Source organism: Borostomias antarcticus (assembly GCF_949987555.1).
Source record: "Borostomias antarcticus genome assembly, chromosome: 16".
NCBI lineage: Eukaryota > Metazoa > Chordata > Actinopteri > Stomiiformes > Stomiidae > Borostomias > Borostomias antarcticus.
In genome coordinates, this window is record NC_140249.1 from 20392090 (window position 1) to 20410630 (window position 18541).

The 18541-nt window shown below is 43.4% G+C and overlaps 2 protein-coding genes across 5 annotated transcripts; both read right to left on the reverse strand.

Moving 5' to 3' along the window:
• Positions 1-1372: 1372 nt before the first annotated feature.
• Positions 1373-6568, reverse strand: wee1 (WEE1 G2 checkpoint kinase; the record flags this gene model as incomplete). Its single annotated transcript, XM_084451204.1, has 10 exons — positions 1373-1529; positions 2092-2237; positions 2599-2769; positions 2939-3024; positions 3137-3238; positions 3504-3772; positions 4528-4700; positions 4890-4956; positions 5368-5588; positions 6110-6568. 10 exons carry the CDS (start codon positions 6566-6568, stop codon positions 1373-1375), a joined length of 1851 nt encoding a protein of 616 aa, XP_084307330.1.
• Positions 6569-7561: 993 nt separating this feature from the next.
• znf143b (zinc finger protein 143b) lies at positions 7562-17692 on the reverse strand. Of its 4 annotated transcripts, none has more exons than XR_014630822.1 (17): positions 17562-17692; positions 16471-16583; positions 15989-16081; positions 15508-15603; positions 15306-15386; positions 13972-14165; positions 13447-13512; positions 13236-13352; positions 12857-12932; positions 12603-12728; positions 12210-12389; positions 11785-12012; positions 11214-11347; positions 10680-10832; positions 9124-9273; positions 8753-8879; positions 7743-7840 (listed from the first exon to the last, which is right to left on the reverse strand). XR_014630822.1 is itself a non-coding variant. In XM_084450706.1 (16 exons), exons 2-16 carry the CDS (start codon positions 16574-16576, stop codon positions 7757-7759), a joined length of 1884 nt encoding a protein of 627 aa, XP_084306832.1. In that variant the 5' UTR covers positions 16577-16583; positions 17562-17692; the 3' UTR covers positions 7562-7756. The 4 variants fall into 4 exon arrangements, 2 of the variants coding, with proteins under 2 accessions (XP_084306832.1, XP_084306833.1); XR_014630823.1 differs by having other exon boundaries at positions 7778-7840; positions 8744-8879; XM_084450706.1 differs by lacking the exon at positions 8753-8879 and having other exon boundaries at positions 7562-7840.
• Positions 17693-18541: the final 849 nt, after the last annotated feature.

Sequence of the window (18541 nt, forward strand, 5' to 3'; positions counted from 1 at the left end):
GCCTAGTTAGTCTAGCCCTTCTAATGTAAAGCTCACAATCATCTCTCACAATTGAATATGGGTATATTATACATTTCCTGAATCAGAGTCCTGCGAGTATTCCAGTTTCTGTGTTTTGTGTCCCTGGTGTTCCTTGATGCCACAGGGCTAAAATAAATTATACTGTAGTGTAGAAGTTGTGGGAAAATGCTCAAGTGACCTCACTATATCTGTCAGGAAGATTTACAACTGGGCTTGAATTAATATGAATATCTCATGTAGCTTTAAATGTAGCTTACTCATCTTGGAATCGCATACATACAGGATGACATTTGGGATAAGAAACATGTCTGAGTGTAAATTAAGGTATGAATTTGATAAGAATTTATTAAAAGAACAACTGTACAGGTTATAACAGCATGTTTGTTGGGGGAGGGGATTACACTGAAACAAAAGAATACACCTTGCAACAGCAGGTGAACAAACGGTTGCGTCATCTATTCACAACACATGAGAATCCGTAGAACAGGACAATGATTGTTTAATGCTACAGGCAGGCTTGGCGGCTCTAGTTGACTCCAAGTAGTTTAACACACACCAGTTTCAACCTTGTCAACAAAGGTTAATTCACCAAACTTTAACTTAATTATACCAGATTTGATGAGAATTACTTACACATACATTATCCATTTCCCACTCCTACAAATTGCAGGTAGAAAACAAGAAGCTAAAGGAATATCTAAAGTCATTTGTTATTATTCCAAAAAAGTCTCAAGAGCCTCCGACAATGATTTCAATTCATCCCCACTTGGACTGAGAAAATCCACCAACCCATTTGAACAGACAAACATGAATAGCAGCAGCATTTTTTTCATTTTTTGAGTAGCAAAAAATGGTTCTCCCCAATCATTGCCTCCAAAGTGCTCTATTAAACAGCAGACCCTCTGGTGCTTGGCAACGGTCATTTGACAGGCAGTAAGGTGCGCACATCTGTGGTCTGGCATGTCCACACAGAGTAGGGCTTTCAATGTCGCCCCTCTATTGAAGAGCGAGTCCATGTTTACAGGAAGAAGTGCAGGGAGACTGGAGAGTCCTGGCGTTCGTCTAAGTGACTTAGGGGACCAACGAAAGGGTGAAGTAGCTACTGCAGGGCTAGCATTGAATGAACCGAGTGAAGTTGAAAAGGTAACTTCCATCCTTGACAAATTCCACACAGGATCAGCTAATAGTCCACCCACAAGTCTGAATTGGATTTGTCCTTTTCCATGACAACGGAAATCTCAAGTTCCATATCCAACCTTACTCTCCACATCTCATTGGATGTTTGAAGTCGATGATCCAGCACCAATGTTGCTCCCCACTTGCGGGATGTGATTTCTTATTATTAAGTGTGTCAGTAAATCGTCACGCTGACCGACCGGTTCATCTTCTTGCCGATGAGTCTGGAGGTTCTGGGATTGGACTGGACTGTGGAGCGGGTCAGGACCCGGTCTGTGGATAGAACCATCTCCTCAGCTGCAGCTTTGGCTATCTGGGCTTTCTTCAGCTCCCTAGAGAGGGCAAATGAACACACTTAGTCAGGCAAATTAATTAAATGATCGAGATTTAAAATCTGCAATGCAAGAAGTTACTGACGCATCTAATGGCAGTTTTCCTGTCTGCAGATTAAGTCTCGTCAAAGGCATTATTTTTAGTCTAAGAGTACACTTTATCAGTGTCAAAACCAACCTCTTAAGCCTAATTTATACTTTGTGAGACACATTTTTGGCTCATTGACATCATTTGGAAGGTCTCCCAGGCTGTGAGCCGCTTGTCTTGTACCACCTCAAATTTCTAGCGGCTCACACCGCATCATTATATATGTCGTTATATGTCACACATATTTGATTGGTTGACTGGCCTGGAGAGACGAAGCGTTCTGTGTTGCTAGGAGATGAGAAACATTTTCTTGTTTGGTAACAACATAGCATGATTGTGTTATTTTGTAGTCTTTGGACATGGACACAGCAGGGCACGGCTCATTGATTATAAATGCACAGAGCTATGGGCTCACGAAGTATAAATTAGGCTTTAGCTTTGAGCTTAGTCTATATTGATCGTTGACAAACGTACTTTTGGAGCAGGGCGTTCTTGAACTTCTCAGCGTTGAGCTCTACACGGAGCTGGTCGGCGCTCATTCTGGCAGCAGTCAGCAGAACAGGGTGTTTGATGAGGTCAGAAGTGGACGGCCGTTTGGTGGGGTCAGGGTGGATCATCAGCTGCAGGAGGGACAGAGCAGAGGTCAGTGCCTGCCTAACAAGTATGGACAGACATCCCCAACAACCACAGCCGTATGAACTCAATAACATCAGTTAACCCTTTTAGTAGGGTGAGTACAGTGGCCAATATGAATTGGTATTTCCTATATTACTAGAAAGTGCAGTTTCTCAGCTTTCAGGAAGTGTTGGAATGCAAGATTTTCTGATTTTTTTAATATAGCTTTTACAAATATTTTTTTTAAAATGTTAATCAAAGGGTTAACCATGAACAACAAATCATTTTTAAAAGTTCCACAATATGCGATAACATTGATTTGAATGTTTTACATACAATAAGGAGCATCAAGTCAAGTGTTCTTACCTTCAGAAGTTCCAGGAACTCCTGAGAGAGCACCTGAGGAACCGGAGGCAGCTTCCCCTGGCGGATATCATGCCATTTGTCGCCATTGGTGGGCAGAGGCTCCGCCCCCGAAGCACTGATCACAGTCAGAGCCAGGGCAAATATGTCTGCCTTCATCAAGCTACTGTAGTCCTATAAGAGAAGATTGTTGTGATCAGGACTGGAGTATCCAAAGAATAATTTGATAAGACTGGGACTGGAGTATCCAAAGAATGATTTTATGAGACTGGAGTATCCAAAGAATGATTTTATGAGACTGGAGTATCCAAAGAATGATTTTTGAGTGAGACAAGACACTTACCTCTTGAAGTACCTCATTGGCCAAAAACCTGCTGTCTCCCTCTTCCACTTGAGGGTTGTTCACCCTCGTCACATGGCCAAGGTCACCTGAACAAAAAAACAGACTTGTTAGAAAAATTCCCAGCTGATCAGATACAGATAGCAACGCTTGGCTTGAAGAGTCAAAGCTATGTAATGAAGAGGGCTTGTAGGAACTGACCTATTTTGTATACAACACTGGTGGTCAACCCGTCAGTGTCGTCATCCTCTCCGTCACATACATCTACGCTGGCGATGGACTTGCGTGAGATGAAGATGTTGCCTGAGAGACAAGAAAAGCAAGTCTGGTTAGCTTTTGTCACCGGTGGTAGTGAGAATAAGTCAAATGCTTGCAATAAGCAACAACAGGATTAGGGATGTGCTCTAGGCAGCATGAAAAAGGTGAACATCGCAAGAAAGGGGAAAAGTTAGACACGAAGCCCCAGACCAAGAACTAGTCCCTCATCCATGTTTTTTCCTTTTCTCTACCATCTAAAGTCAAGCATTTCCAACAAATGACAAAGACGTTACCCCTTTGGAGTACTCACTTGGTTTGATGTCCATGTGCACCAGCGAGGTGGAGTGGATGTACTTGAGGCCATGCGTCACCTGAAGCAGCAGGTCCTTCAGCTCCAGCTCAGTCGGGAAGCTCAGCCGGCGGTAGTTCTCTGTAATGGTGTCCGAGAGCGTGCCGCCATTGCAGTACTCATTCTGGATGAGCATGTGGTCGTCCTCAGCCCATGCCGAGTAGTAGCGCACCACGTGGGGGTGTTGGCCCAGGACAGCGTGGGCGTACACCTCACGGAGAGCATTCTGCCTGGTAGAGAAGGGAAGGGTGACATAAGTACAGTTCTCCAACACTTGTTTACTCCCTGGAGAGGTCTCTCTTGAAAAAAAGAGATGGAAACCTCAAATTAGACAAGCCTGTATAAATAAAGGATTAATAAACAGTGGACTTGCTGTTTTACTCAAGACTCTAATACATCTTTAGACTAGGGCTGGCCCCAAACGTTCCAAGGTTTGTTTGTTGTATTGACAATGGAATCTCAATTCAGACATTGGAAGTTCAAAATGTTCTGAACTTGTTTCTCAGTTCAGAATTCTGTTTATTCTTCTTAAGATAGGTTAGCCTACTAAGCCTAGATAACCGCATATTATTTAAAAAAAGACATCACACACAACTTGCCATCAAATTGAGCATTTCACTCTAACGTGAGCTTTAAAATGACCTTTGTTTTGAGATTCCTTAAAAGAAAGCTACCAGACATGAGTTTTGTGAAGCTTGGTTCTCAGTCACTGCTGTATTGCAACTCATGTTTCCTATATTTTCAGTCAGTGAGAGTGTGCACTGCAGGGACATTCATTTGTGATTTGACTGCACTAGTAGTTGGTTATTAGGGCAATTTCAATGCCTTTCCATTTGTTATAGAGGGTATTTATTCTGAGTGTAAACAAAATATTCAATTCTGTCAATTTGGTGTATTATGACATCACTTTCAGAGTTACGAACATTTCAGATCCGAATAACCCTCATTCCCGTTGGGGAAAAAAAACAACAATCTCTTCACTTACTCATCCACAGATCCAGCCAGAGGCTTCTTTGAGCGTTTGATGGCGTAGATGCAGCCATCTAGCCTTTTCACACACTTGAAGACCGCGCCAAACTCCCCACAGCCAATCTTCTCCAGCTCATGGAACTCCGAGGCATACCTGGACATCATGTTGCTCTCCATCATGGTGATCCTCTGAAAGGGGATGAAAACATTTTTTAAAATGTTTATATAAACGAATAACTTTACTACAACAACAAAAAATGTCTTGACGTTACAGGTCTAAACTCTTATCCAAACCATAAACAGACATGTCCCCAAAACAGTGTCAGAATTAACTACTGATATTGATAAAGACTATGGAGTAAAAGGTAGAATAGATACCTTAGAAGGGGGCAGGATTTCTTCCTCCGTTTCAGCATCACTGGCTTCCATGTCCTCACCACAGGAGCTGAGTGAGACCAGACAAAAGAGTTGGTTGTTAGTACACATTCAACTCACTAGGGGGCGGCAATGAGATTTTCACAAGCACATGGCAAGAGATCATTAGTGACCATGAAGTCTTGGTTTCCTGCCAGATCTCCCTCTGCCTTAGTCATGCTTAGTCAACGGATTTAACGAACCTGGTTACTACAACAATGGGCTTCAATGTGTCCATCGAGAAAAACAAACAACCAGGTGTCAAAAGATTAAACCATGTCATAAACTGCATGTTGAATCTTGATATGGTTTTACCTACAGAGTTGGCAATTCAGAACAATGAAAGGCTGCATAAGAAAAGTTTGGTGTGGGTATATACTGTAGTTTCATATCTAAACTAAAATGTGTTGTGCTCATCCGCAGTGTTAGGTGAGTGGCTTACTCATTCCTGTGGGCTCTCTTCCTATTGTTCCTCTGCTGCGTGGCAGACTGGATGAGGAGTGAGTCGGGGGTGAAGGGGTTGAAGTTAACCAAGGGGGTCTGGCTTCTCTTGCCGTTACCAGAGTCCAGGCCAGATTTTTCCCTGGATTCCACATTCTTGAAGAGGGCCACTCTCCTGTTGGAGGAACCTGAGCCAGAGCCTCTGGCTCTAGAAAGCAAACTCTGCATGGAGAGGACAGACATGATTAGTAACATTTAAACCCGTTCATCAAGTCAAACAACTTATATAAAAGGCACAAATGTTCAGAAATAATTAATCCGCAACTAACTATTAAATATGACACTTATTATGTCAGCTCATTCCTCATGATGTAAACGAGCTATAGTCCCTTGGCCTCGGACAAAGTAGAGAGAAGTCTTAATCCGATTTTGAATTAGTCATTGGCAGGCTGTACCAGATTGTAGACCCATTATGTAATGTACGTTACCTTGAAAGTGGGTCATTGGGCCGTGGCCATCTGACAGCTAGTTAGCTACCTTTAAAGTTTGAAAATGACTTCTTGATCTTTACACAAAGTCTTTTTCCACAAAATGTCGTTGCAGACATTTAACATTAATAAAGATAATGCATTTGATCGAATACTCGGCCTAAATTAAACGTCAAATGCTAAACAGTCGCTATAACAACGTGAACCGCTGTTCAAAATAGCTAAGTTGACTAAAGTTAAAGTTTGCGTACAAACCTTTGGTGTGTGTGGAGTATCAAAAAGGCGAAGTTTTCTGAACGTTTTGTGCGGAGGTGTGTCGGGACAGTCCGGGATGGGTGACGAGCCTTCCCCATCGTCCTGAATGTAAGATCGCTCCGGGGAACCCCCGTAGACCCGAAGGCTTTTCCGTGGAGACGGGGAACCTTTCATTAGGATATCGCTACTGCGCGATAGAGACGGGGAGTCGAATCCTTCCTCATCCCACAGCTCCCCATCATCCTCCTCCCTAGTCCGGTTCAACGGGCTGCTGTCCTGTTTGTCCGCCGTGTCCCTTCGCAGCTGCATGGGCGAGTCCAGTTCTGTGAAGCCTGACTCGGCCCCCAGGCTGTCCTCTACGGGGTCGTCTTCTCCGTCGCTCGATGCAAATTGTAACTTTTGACGAATTGGTCTAACAACCGGAGACGGAGTTCCATGTCTGCGGCAACTGTAGCTCATTTTTCCTCGTAAGCTAACCAGCTACACGCCCCTGTGGATAGTAACTTCGCTAGCAAACTCAAGTTAACAAGCTAGCCAGAAAGTAAAGTCGAAGTTTTTCTTTGAAAAAAAATGGCTGAACAGCAATTCTTCCTTCGCCCAGACCGAGTAACGTTAGGGAAACGTATGCACTACACTCACCGAAAGTACGCCAAGGCCTCCGGCCGTCGAACCTAAACCTAGGTTACTCGCTTAATTTACTAATTGCATACCCAGTTATTAAAATTAGCTTTCACCCAAAACTCAGTGGCTATGTTTACAAAATAGTTTGAATGAAACTGCCCTCCTATCAAGCGCGTGGCGAAGTACTTCCCGCGACCGTTGGTCAAATGACCTGTCTCTCAGCCAATGAGAGCGCACCTTGAGAATTTGAAAGATGGGCGTTCCAGTAGGTGCTACGTCATCGTTACCCGAACGTCAATTTGGCGCGAATGAAAGCCTTTCATCAAGTCGAAGTTGCTGAAGTCAAACAACCTTAAATGCACCCTATTATTTCGACACGCTGAACAAAGGGTTCTTTGGTTTTGATGTTTCTACTATTGAGGACAGATTAGTTACATTACACTCTATTACACAACATTGTAGTCACATCACACTACTATTATATTATAGGCCTACTTATATTTGGATTTCTGTATATTTTGTAGGCTATCTATTGTACATTTGTATCTAGCTGGAATGTGGTCTTTTGATGCTGTAACAGTGCAATTTACCCCCGGGATATAACCAGGAAAAATTTTAATATCATAATTTTCAGATCAGAATGTATAAACTAAATGTAATCTCCAGATTCTAAGATCTGTGATGGCCTAACTAGCAATAAGTAATAGTATGCTACACCTTGCTTTCACAGCAAAGTGAGAGTCCTATATTTGTCTGAATATATTATAATCAAACCAAATGAGCAGTCAACTGTTCACAATATTATCTTTTTTATTAGAAACAGAATCAGCTGTACATTGCAGTGTGCACCATAAAATATTAGAAATCCTTCTGTCTGAGTGCAGGGAGATCACAGGGCTCCAGTTATCAAAACGTATATACACATAATAAGCTAACTTTATGTGTGTATGATCTAGAAAATAGAGGAAGACTGATGATTTCAAGTCTCTTTTCTACTAGTTGATATTATAGTCCTTGGGCTTGGTGTCAATCTTCTAGTCCTGGCGACTCTCCTTGTTGTATTCTTGATGCTATTCTGATGGCTTCTTCCAATGATGGCTGGTCGCTTAGCTAGAAGGGAAGCATAGAGGATAACATGAATATCAATCACTGACAGAACTTTACACTCCTGATAAGATTACTGTAGATGTGTAATCAGCACTAATCTATTTAAAAGGTGGGGGCCCCCACCCTCCCCAAATCACACCCACTTCCTGGTCAATTAATTGTTTTGTTTTGTCAACGACCCTGGCTGAGAGAGTGGTTGCGTTCACATTAACATGACAGAGAGACAGATAGGGGAGAAAGAAACAATGTGCTAACTTCTGACGGCCATACTGGGTTGAACAATGGATTGTTCTGCTCGGCAGTTTGTAGCTCTGATGTCCTGTGATAGTGCCTAAGGACTTTGATTAACATGTTGTAAAAGATTTCGGACATGGTTGTATGTCGTTGTGCTGCTCTGTATGCATGCTGGAGTTGTATCTAAAATCTATTTCTGTGACAGTACACAGTAGGTGTTTATATAATAACAGCTATTGTATAAGTGGCATGGACTACAACATTGCATTTGTTTAGGGCATTGTTGGTCAATGTTTATGTTTATACAAAGGCCACAGGACAGTAGACAGACAGAAGTGGTGGTTACTGGAAACCTGAGGACAAATTCCAACAATTTCCTTCTGTGCTGTGTGATTTAGACCGATGTTTGATGAATCCTGCACTGTAAATCAATCAGACGCTTGAGTTTCTTGGTGTAAGATGATATACTAATATAAAGGAAGTCACTGTGGGCCAAATGACAATGGCAGTCAATTTGGCTCTGGGTTACATGTAAACCCATTGATCCTGTGGATAGTGTCTGAGTGGTACAGCAGTTAGGTAAACATTTGAAACAGAGGGGGGGCTGGTGTTACAGCCTTTAGCACACATAGCTACTGCTGCTAAGCCCCAGTCTCAACCCCACCTACCCACCATTTTCACCTGTGTGTTTGAGCATAGTTGAGCAGGGTGGGGACGAGGTTGGGATTATCCCACAGCAAACAGTTTAGGCTCAGTTAGCGCCGATTCCTCTCAGTATCACTGGTGGTCTCGACTGAAACTGTTGTGACTGAGTGATCACAGACACATCAAGGGTTTCTGAGGGTTTTCTCAATAATGCAGAGGATCTATGCAATGACTTGCTAAATGAACAGCTTTTTTTAATTGGTTATTATATGCAAATTAAAGGTTTAGTTAATCCATCATTCATTATTATTTCTAGCCTGTGTATCATTGGGTGACATTTCCTCCTTTTAATAAACTAAGACTGCACAGGTTTCAGTCTGTCCATACTTGGGTGTTTTGCAACCTACCTGCACAGCGATGTGAGTGCCATTGGAGGTAGCCAATAGGGTGACAGGGTGAGAGCTGGACGAGACCACATGCTGCTCCTGTTCCTGTCCATAGCATGCCTCCTCCACCGTCTGGTACGAGGTCATGTCTGGTGTCATTATCGCCACCTGCTGTAGAGAGAGACACAGTTACGGTTACTTAAGACACAGAGAGACAAATACTAGCCAAACAGCTGCCAATCATGGACTATGTCAGAATCTGAATTTGTTTATTGCCATGCAGTTTTTCAATGTACTAGGAATTTGCCTTCGGTCGTGGTTAGGGCTGGGTATCATTTCAAAAATTACGATACCAGTACCAATACCGGTACCCTTAAAGTGATACCGATACCAAATGAATACTTCAATCGATACTTTGAATTTCTATTTGCATTTTTTCCATCCCATTACCATCATGTGAATGGAAGCATTCAGTTGTGTAAAATGCCATCAATCCTCCCACATTCAAATCATTTTTACAAGAATACATTTTGAAAGTGTTTAAAAGAGTATTAAACTGCATTTATTACAATATAACTACTGACAGTGACACACATTTTTTAGTCATCCGTGACCTTGCAGCTAATGTGAACGGTGTGTCAACATCAGCAGTAGCAGTTGTGATGGTAGTAGGCCTAGGGGGGTCTTAACATTAAGCATAACATTAGTTAATAACATTAGCCTAAACACATTTCGCTGCTACAGAAGTTAAAACTACCACTAAGTAACCAATGCACTAAGCAATGCATTACAGTAGGGCGGATAATGCTAGCTAGCTAGGTAATGGGGGAAATCCGCGTTTTTATGCATTTATTTTTACCATACGCCATAGGCGTGTAGTATAACCATACATTTGAGCGTTTTGGTGGCATTACCTCAGCGTGCTAAACTGTGTCAACAACTCGCAGTTGCAGTGGATTTCACCAGACGGATTGTAGCTGTAATGGGCCAATCACGCGTCGCATTAAATTGAAGAACGCTTGCGGTGATTGGACCATATTACAACATATTTTTTTCCTAGATCTCAATACAAAAAGGATCAAATGAAGTACTGGTTTGACTGAAGACGTTTCGATGCTACTTGGTATCAGTTTGTTTCGATCCAGTACTACAAGGTATCGAGTACCGATACCCAGCCCTAGTCGTGGTACATAACATGGAGACAACATGGGACAGGGCGCAGAGTTGAGACGCATGACACTGGTCAGGCAGAGGAGCAACTTCAGCCATAGTTCTGCCACAGTGCTCAATGGAGCGCTTTCAGAGGTCCTTCCTACCAGCCACCAACTGACTGTTCAATACATCTCCTCACTGGCTGGACACAACCGACCTGAGTCAGCTAGGAAGGTGCTAAGGTCCTCTAGACAGGACACTTACCTGCTTACTGAGACTGTTATTTGATAGAGCACTGAATAGGCCATGTCAGAGCCAACAGAGACAACCATGTTTCGGTCAATTCTATTCAACTACCCTCAACTAAACTGTTGACTAAACACAGACTAGATGATGGAAACCAAAAGGACTGGTGTAAAAGATACCTGTCCATCTGAGCCGTCCGTCGTCACCATGGTGACGGAGTGAGCTCCATGTGATGTCAGCTCATGTGTTGGGATGGTTATGGTGGTCCCCTCTGATGTTACCATGGTAATGGTGCCGCCCATGGCTTGCAGATCTGCCTCTGAGATACTGACCTGCAGAACGAGAAAAATGGCGTCAGCTTATTCTATCATGCAGCTCCATACAGTAGCAACACAATATCCCTCAATACCGATGCCACTGAATGTCCGGTGGTATCAAATCATCACATCCTCAATCGCTCTGAACAACAAAATTACATACATAATCAAAGGTTCTTCTGAAACAACATTTTTAGCTGGAACCTACTTAGAAATAACATACAGCAGTAAAGAGGTGAGTACATGTCAGGAAATCGGAAATCGGAAAGTCATCTGAAATTAATTTTTTTCCACAATGACATCCAACTGGAGCCTTCCCTGGGGTAGGACAGTAAGACCAAAATAAGCAAAGGGGGCTACAAATAGTTCATAACAACCCCCAGTCTCAACACTCACCTGCTGTGTTCCGTCCTGCGTGACCAGGACATGCTGAGCCATGGCGTCCTGGGGCTCCACGGCCACCTGCTCCGACCCAGAATCCTCCACCTCCACTATGGTGGTGTAGGTGACGTTAGGGTCGTCAATGGCATCTGGCATCAGGCGGGGGGACATGGGAAACACATCAGTGTGAAAGTCAGCATGTTCATTTGACCAAGTCATCCATGAATAAATGAATGAATAATATGAGTACAATGTGTTGTCATTCTCAATGATACAAGCTTGGTTGCAAAATGAGATATATCCATTTTGAGAAAAGTGAGTTATTTGACATTATTGTTTAGATATCATAGCATTTTGCGGACAAGCGCATTTTAAGATACATTAATCTGATAACAGAAATAGTTCACACATAGATAAGGTACGTACCTATTAATAATAAGCTTTCTGATAATAAAATGCAAATGTGAAAAGTCGATGTTTATCTAGTTTTGGAACCAAACTCTTATGAATGACAGTATTATTCATTTCTCACACACACACGCACGCACGCACGCACGCACGCACGCACGCACACACGCACACACACCTGCGGGTGGTTCAAAGTAGGCCTCCTGCTCCTCCTCGATAGGCTCTGTGTCGTTGTGCGCCGTGCGTTTGTGCATGGCCAGAGTGGAGATCTGCTTGTAGGTCTTCCCACAGTGATTACAGTTATAGGGCTTGCAAGGCGTGTGAACCACATGGTGCTTGTACAGGCTAGAGTACTCTGTAAAACGCTTCTCACAGCCTGGCACAGTGCATACGTAGGGTTTCTCTCCTGAGGAGAAAGATAGTTTGGATACGAATTATGACTCAGGGATAATGCAACACTGTTTCTCACTTCTTATGATCGAATCGCAAAATGATAGGTGACATTTTTATAAAAACCAAAGTTTGGATACATGAGGTTCAACTACAGATGTTTTTTTTTACTCCAAGACTGCTTAAAAAAAGAAGTGTACCAGGTATCCGTACCAGTGTGAATTCTCATATGGTTCTTGTAGTTGGTGGCGCTGGCGAAGGACCGTCCACACGTGGGCTCGGAACAGTAGTACGGACGTTCTCCAGTGTGTGTTCGGATGTGGACCTTGCGGATGTTTGAGGTGGTGAACGACCGCCCGCAGCCCTCCACGGGACACTTGAACGGCTTCTCTCCTGCAAACCGGACAAGGCCGAGGCCATATTAGAGAGACCGCATTTCAAAATGTTCACTAGACCTGCAGGACAGAGACTGAGAGCGAAAAAGAGAATCCCGAATACCGGTGTTCAGTATCAAATAACCTGTGTCTGTATGTTTTTCTGCTAGTGTGCAGTGTTGTTGAGTTGAGTAGCGTTTCTATAGCTGTAATTCTGTCGTGTATATCGTACCTGTATGTGTCCTTGTGTGCTTCTGGAGGTCTCCGGACGTTTTGAAAGACTTGCGGCAGTTCAGTTCCTGACAGCGATACGGCTTTTCCCCAGTGTGTGTGCGAGAATGACTCTTCAAGCCGTACCCTGGATCAGACACACAACACGGAGAACAGAGTCAGTCAAGTTTCGTTATATGTCTGCAACGTGGAACTCAGCAAGGTTCTGTGACCTGTGAGAGTCCGGCCCCCTCACAGTAGTTTGCTACACTGTACCTGTAGCGAACTTCTTCCCACAGCCCAGGTATTCACAGATGTAAGGTTTATCTCCAGTGTGGGATCGCTCGTGAACCTGTGAGAAACACAAAGAAACACTGTTTGGCAACGACGGCACACCAAACAAATAATATATTACTGACACTAACATTACAACAAGTGACGAGGTAAGGACGGAGTGGGCAAGTAATTAGAGGGTAGGTTTGACATGCTGTAAAACAACAATGGTACTAAAACAATGGTGAATGTGCATGCATGCACATTTATTTACAGTATATACACACACACACACACTCACACACACTCACATACAGCATATATAGGCTACTGTATGTACACTATATACAGTATATACATATACACACACACACACACTTACCTTCAAATGGTGGGCAGTGGTGTACAGTTTTCCACAGCCCTCGTGGTCACAGCGGAATGCCTTCTCCCCAACATGTGAGACCCTTCCTGACCTGCCCTCCTGACCTTGTAGCACAATCTAATGAGGAACAGGAAGTTAGAACACACTGCCGGAACCACAAACGGGAAGTTATGGACGCACTGCATCGGTACTGTAGTTACAATTACAGTACCTGCATATGGACACCATTATCTGTGTCTCTGCCATACTGCCCCAAGACGGTCTCTACGTTCTCCACCTGAGGGAACCCACAAAATGGAGAACAGTGATTAACATCCTACTAAGGCTATGAAGTTCTAAGACTCTTAGCTTTATCGTTTATGCTTGAGTTCCATCTTTCAACAGTAAACTCAAACTCATCAAAATGACTCATTTAATTTCTACTTCCTGTATTGCGTTGCCTAAACTAAACCACAGCAGTGGGGGCAAGGCAGACACCTTCTGGTGGTCAGTAGCTGCAATTAAACGTCGCAAGCGAAGCAAAGTCTGCCAACTGAGGGCCACGGCTACCACAGGCGGGGAGATCAGCCGGGGAGACCAGCCGGCGGAGTTCTCTCTGCCGGCTCCCAACCCAGAATTCCGCAGCTCAACACCGAAGGGCTCACCCCCCAGTAAGATCGACGGCATTGAACCACGGCAGTACGCAAAGCGGTTCCCGAACGTCCCGTTAGACACCGTAAGCGCTCTGCGACTCTACCTTCGTGGTGTACTGCTCCAGCACGCTGATGGTCTCCGGGTCGATGCAGGTGTCGCCATGCATGTCGGAGATGGTGCCGTCGGCCTGGATGGCCAGGATGGTGTTGGACTGGGGCATGTGCACCGTGTGCTGGATGTAGGCCGTGCTCCCGTCCTCCAGCTGAACCGCCTGCAGGCCGCTCTGGTCGTAGGTCTCTGCAGAGGGGAGGGGATGTGCGTTCTTTTATTTGACCTTTATGTTGAATTAGTTAGTAGGTTTGTCTCACTGAAGAAACGTGTTTTTGAGAGAAGAAGACCCGAGACATGTTTTCAATTCCAATATGACTTCTCTATCCCAGAGCGCTTGAGAAGATTGGATAGGTGTAAGAAACCAATTGTGATGATATCAACACATTTACCTGTATAATTGACCCATCATATCACCACATTTACCTGTATAAGTGACCTATCATATCAACATATGGAAAACCTTTATGTAATTAACAGTAATAACAATGGGTAGGGGCGCACTGACAATCTGATAAAAATAAAATAAAACATCTCTGTATCCTCCAGGGGAGCAAACTCATCCACTCATCAGTGGATTTTAGCATGAGGATATAAGGCTTTGTCACGGTCAATGGCATTTTTATTTTCCCTTATCTTTTCAAGTACTGGTGTCTCTTTTGTTCCTGCTGTTGGTCTCATTTACGGGAACCTGTAGCACACTAAAACTGCGAGTTGATAATAGCAGACTCTGCTTGTGTTGCAGACTGCTTGTGGCACTCTGTTTGACAGTGAGTCCAAAGGGCATGTGAGCCCTTACTACCGTAGTTGAAACAGACAAAAATGTTTTTAAGTCATGTCAAGTTTTTGATTGATTTTGGTAGGCTACTATCAGCCTTTGTACCAGTTTATCGTAGTACAAAACAGATGGACGTAGAACGCCTATTTGAAAGTAAAAGTAAGCTTGTGTCGCGTCGTAGCAGCCCCATACAAACACAAGCTACTTTATAAAACCCCCTCCCTCCGCTGTCTTTTTACGATCTAGTTCCATATGTCTAGCTAAACGGCTAGCATCATTAGGCATTAGCTAGGTAGCCTAGTCTGGCTGGCCACAAGTGCTAGCAAGCAACAGCTAGCATACAGTAGCTAGACATAATAGAGAGTGCAGGCTCCAAGTACAGAAGCCTTATTCCCTGTGACTCTATTCTTGCAGACGCAGACCAAGACCAAGACCCAGACCCCACCCCCCCATTTCGAAGACACAAAATACACAAATGACCTATTTTGGATTAATTAATTTGCTGAGAGGTGACAAGTTTGCACCCCTGATCCTCAGGGACTCGCGTGTACCTTTGGGTGCATGGATGTAAGCCGTTGTCCCATCCTCCAACTGGACAGCCTGTCCATCCTCAAGTTGCAAGCTGTCACTTCCTACAACACAGAAATGTCACAGACAACATTATAAATATCAATTGGATACGGGACTTTTATACTCAAATGAACACTTTAATTTCATCAGCATGATCAGATAAATACGGGCCACAAGCGTTACCTGTCTTAGGCATGGACACATGCTGGACGTAGGCAGCAGAGCCATCCTCCAGCTGGATCACCTGGCCGTCCATAATCTGCCCGTCTGAAAAGGAAGCTGCTCATTTCAATTAGACTGAGATCTCTAGCCAGGCCTGTCCTGCCACACAGTCCCAGCATAGTTATGATGGCTATTAGGGTAAACCCATTCCCTGACCCTATTCATTATAAACGTGCGTTTAACACTGACTGCACCATAAAGGAAAATATATCTTCATCTTGTGTTTTATACTGATCCAACCAATAAATGATCTTCATTAGGATATTTGTTTGTTATCTACAGATTTATTTTACTTTTACAAGACATAAGACAGCCATCTTTACCTCCGACCCAGCGACGGCGCAGGGCGAGAGGTAATGTTTTCGGGGTAAATGCCGAATATGAGAGATGCTCTTTGCTTTATTGTCCCTTTAAGTGGAAATAAGAGGCGATAAATTCTTACCTTTAGAGTCGTGCTGTATGTACGCAGTGGAGCCATCAGCTAGGGTTACAGCCTGAAGACTCACCATGTCCATACTCTCCATGTGATCACCATCTACAAAAATATGAACACAATCAATCAATCATCAATCAAAGCTTTATTTGTATAGCGCATTTCATACCCAGAGGCAACACAATGCACTTTACAGAGAACAAGGGAGGTGGGCATACGACCCACCTCTACATATTCCAATCATCACCATGAACCTGTAAAGCAAACCTCAAAGACTAAAGTGAATACACATCCACAATCTTCAAACTGGGGTTAAGATAAGAGAAATAGCCAGCACTGGAGTTTAACCCCAATGGTTTGTTGTTTACATGTGATTAAAAGTTGCCTGTATTCTTCCACAATGACTCAAATCAGTGTTGCCGGTCCCTGGCCACTGCCAGTTAGTGGACTGTAAGTCTGACCTTTCCTGTTTTGGACCTGAGAGACCTCACCTGCCACTGTGACAGCCTCTGCCAGACAGAGGGTGACTGACTGGCCGTCTGCGTCCTGGAACTCAGTCATCCCCTGGGAGTCCCGGTTGATCTGTGCCAAGAGCATGGTCTATCTGCACAAATGATGCGCGCGCACACACACACGCGCGCGCGCACACACAAAACCGTTATATTTCAAAGTAGGCTACTGTACATGTTTATTTCACTTCACGTCATTTTTATTTATTCATTGAGAAAGCACAGGCTAAATAATGACATTGATTCAACATGTGTATTAACACTTTAATACTTATCAGATCAAGTGTCTCTTCAGCCCAACTGCAGTTGCATAAAGTTCAACACCTACTCCCCAATCTTTGTGTGCATGGCGCATAACGGTTACTTATAGGTGCGTGCAAGCTATTTTAATAGATCAGCCGCAAACGCAGACCTATTTCAGTCTGCTATTGTTGTGGTGGACAGTGAGACATCATTATGCGTGCAAATTGCGTTATGCGTGATAAGGCAAAATGTTAGTGTAGCTAGCTGTTTGCTATATGCTACACTTCTGAAATGACTTGCAACTTTTGTGAGCCATTTGTAGGCTACTGTTGCAATATGTAACTGGTCGGCACTAGCGCTGGAGACAGCTCACTGAAGGTAACGAGCTAGTTTAGGGACATCGGACCAAAATACCAGTTCGTCAGTCTAAAGGCTAACCATTAGCGCCAACACACTAGGCTAACGCTACTTTTCTTGCTGATCCCTCGATAGCATCGTTATTTTCAGGCCATTTCCATTGGTAATGCTAAATAGTTTATTTCACATCCACCACAACGTAGGCTAGCCATTAGCCAACTCAATTTTGTTGAAAGTAACTAGCTGGTTAAGACAGTGACGCATACTAGAGAGAAAGCAGTTGGGCAACAACGACAAGAACACGGAATCCATTAGCTAATTATTGATAACATAAGAATAATGGTTCTGAAGGCAACTTTATTGTAGGCTAATGCGATTCCACCCATCCTTCGCCTAGAATCCCTGTTGTAGTCCCTTTCAGAGATGGCTGAGGGAATAATGCACACTGGGTAAAAACCAATTTATATACGAACCTCAGAAATTTTCCAACAATCCCTTCGTTCGCCCACCATGCATCAGTGCAGGAAATGTTGCGCGATACCACGAACCCTGGAACATGAATGGCCACAGAACACATTCGAACGAAGCCCAGGCCCACTGGCAAAGCTGGCATTTAATTGGATGATCATTGGTCGTCAAAGGATTGCTGTCATTCCATTGGTCGAGAACTAGCTCAATCATTCACCAAGGCATTGTGCTTTGTCATTATTCATATTCACTGGCCCCTTTCAGTCGCCATTCCGCGTTGGTTATCGTATTGTCTGAAATGTTTTACTTAAAATTGTGTAGAAGTGTAAACGCGCTGTGGACGCTTTGTACACGACAAAGTGAATGATGAAGGCGGGTTTTCACTCGTGTAACTACTATTATACGGCATGCCAATTAGCCCGTGCTCACTGTAATTCTATCATGTAAACAACACAGTTGGAAAATATTTTAGGCATCCATGTTGAAAACAAGGTCGTGTGGGAAAAAATGGGGGTATGTGGGCAATGCAGTGAACTAGCTGCCGGGGCTGGACTAGATATCCTCCTCACTAGTTCCTTGAATTATAGACAATTCAGACTGGCAATTACAAGACATTTAATATTATTTAGCCTACATTAGTAGCTTTCTGGTCAACACAGGTGCATTAGAGGTACTTAAGACCCAGGTAGCATAGTTTCTGATTGCACTTAGCCTACATTACATTTCGTGAATAAAGCATAGGCTACTGTTGAATTTTATGCATAAATTAAGAACTCATTGTGTTGTGTACCGAGCCAGTGTTTGTGTTTGGATATATATTGGATATATATATATATATAATCACAATTCACAAAGAGGAACATAGGCTATTTTTTATTAACCTATATTTTTAGGCCTGTCATTAAATGTGTATTAGCCTAGTCCTCCATAATCCTCCCCCCAAAAATACTATAGTATTACTATCGAAATACCCCCAAAAAACTAC

Coding starts and splice junctions, on each gene's coding strand:
- znf143b (XM_084450706.1), bottom strand. CDS start 16,576: ATGCTCTTGGCACAGATCAACCGGGACTCCCAGGGGATGACTGAGTTC. Junction 12,933..13,235: donor CCACTGCCCACCATTTGAAG/GTAAGTGTGTGT, acceptor TGTTTCTCACAG/GTTCACGAGCGATCCCACAC. Junction 7,841..9,123: donor GCACTCACATCGCTGTGCAG/GTAGGTTGCAAA, acceptor CTTCCCTTCTAG/CTAAGCGACCAGCCATCATT.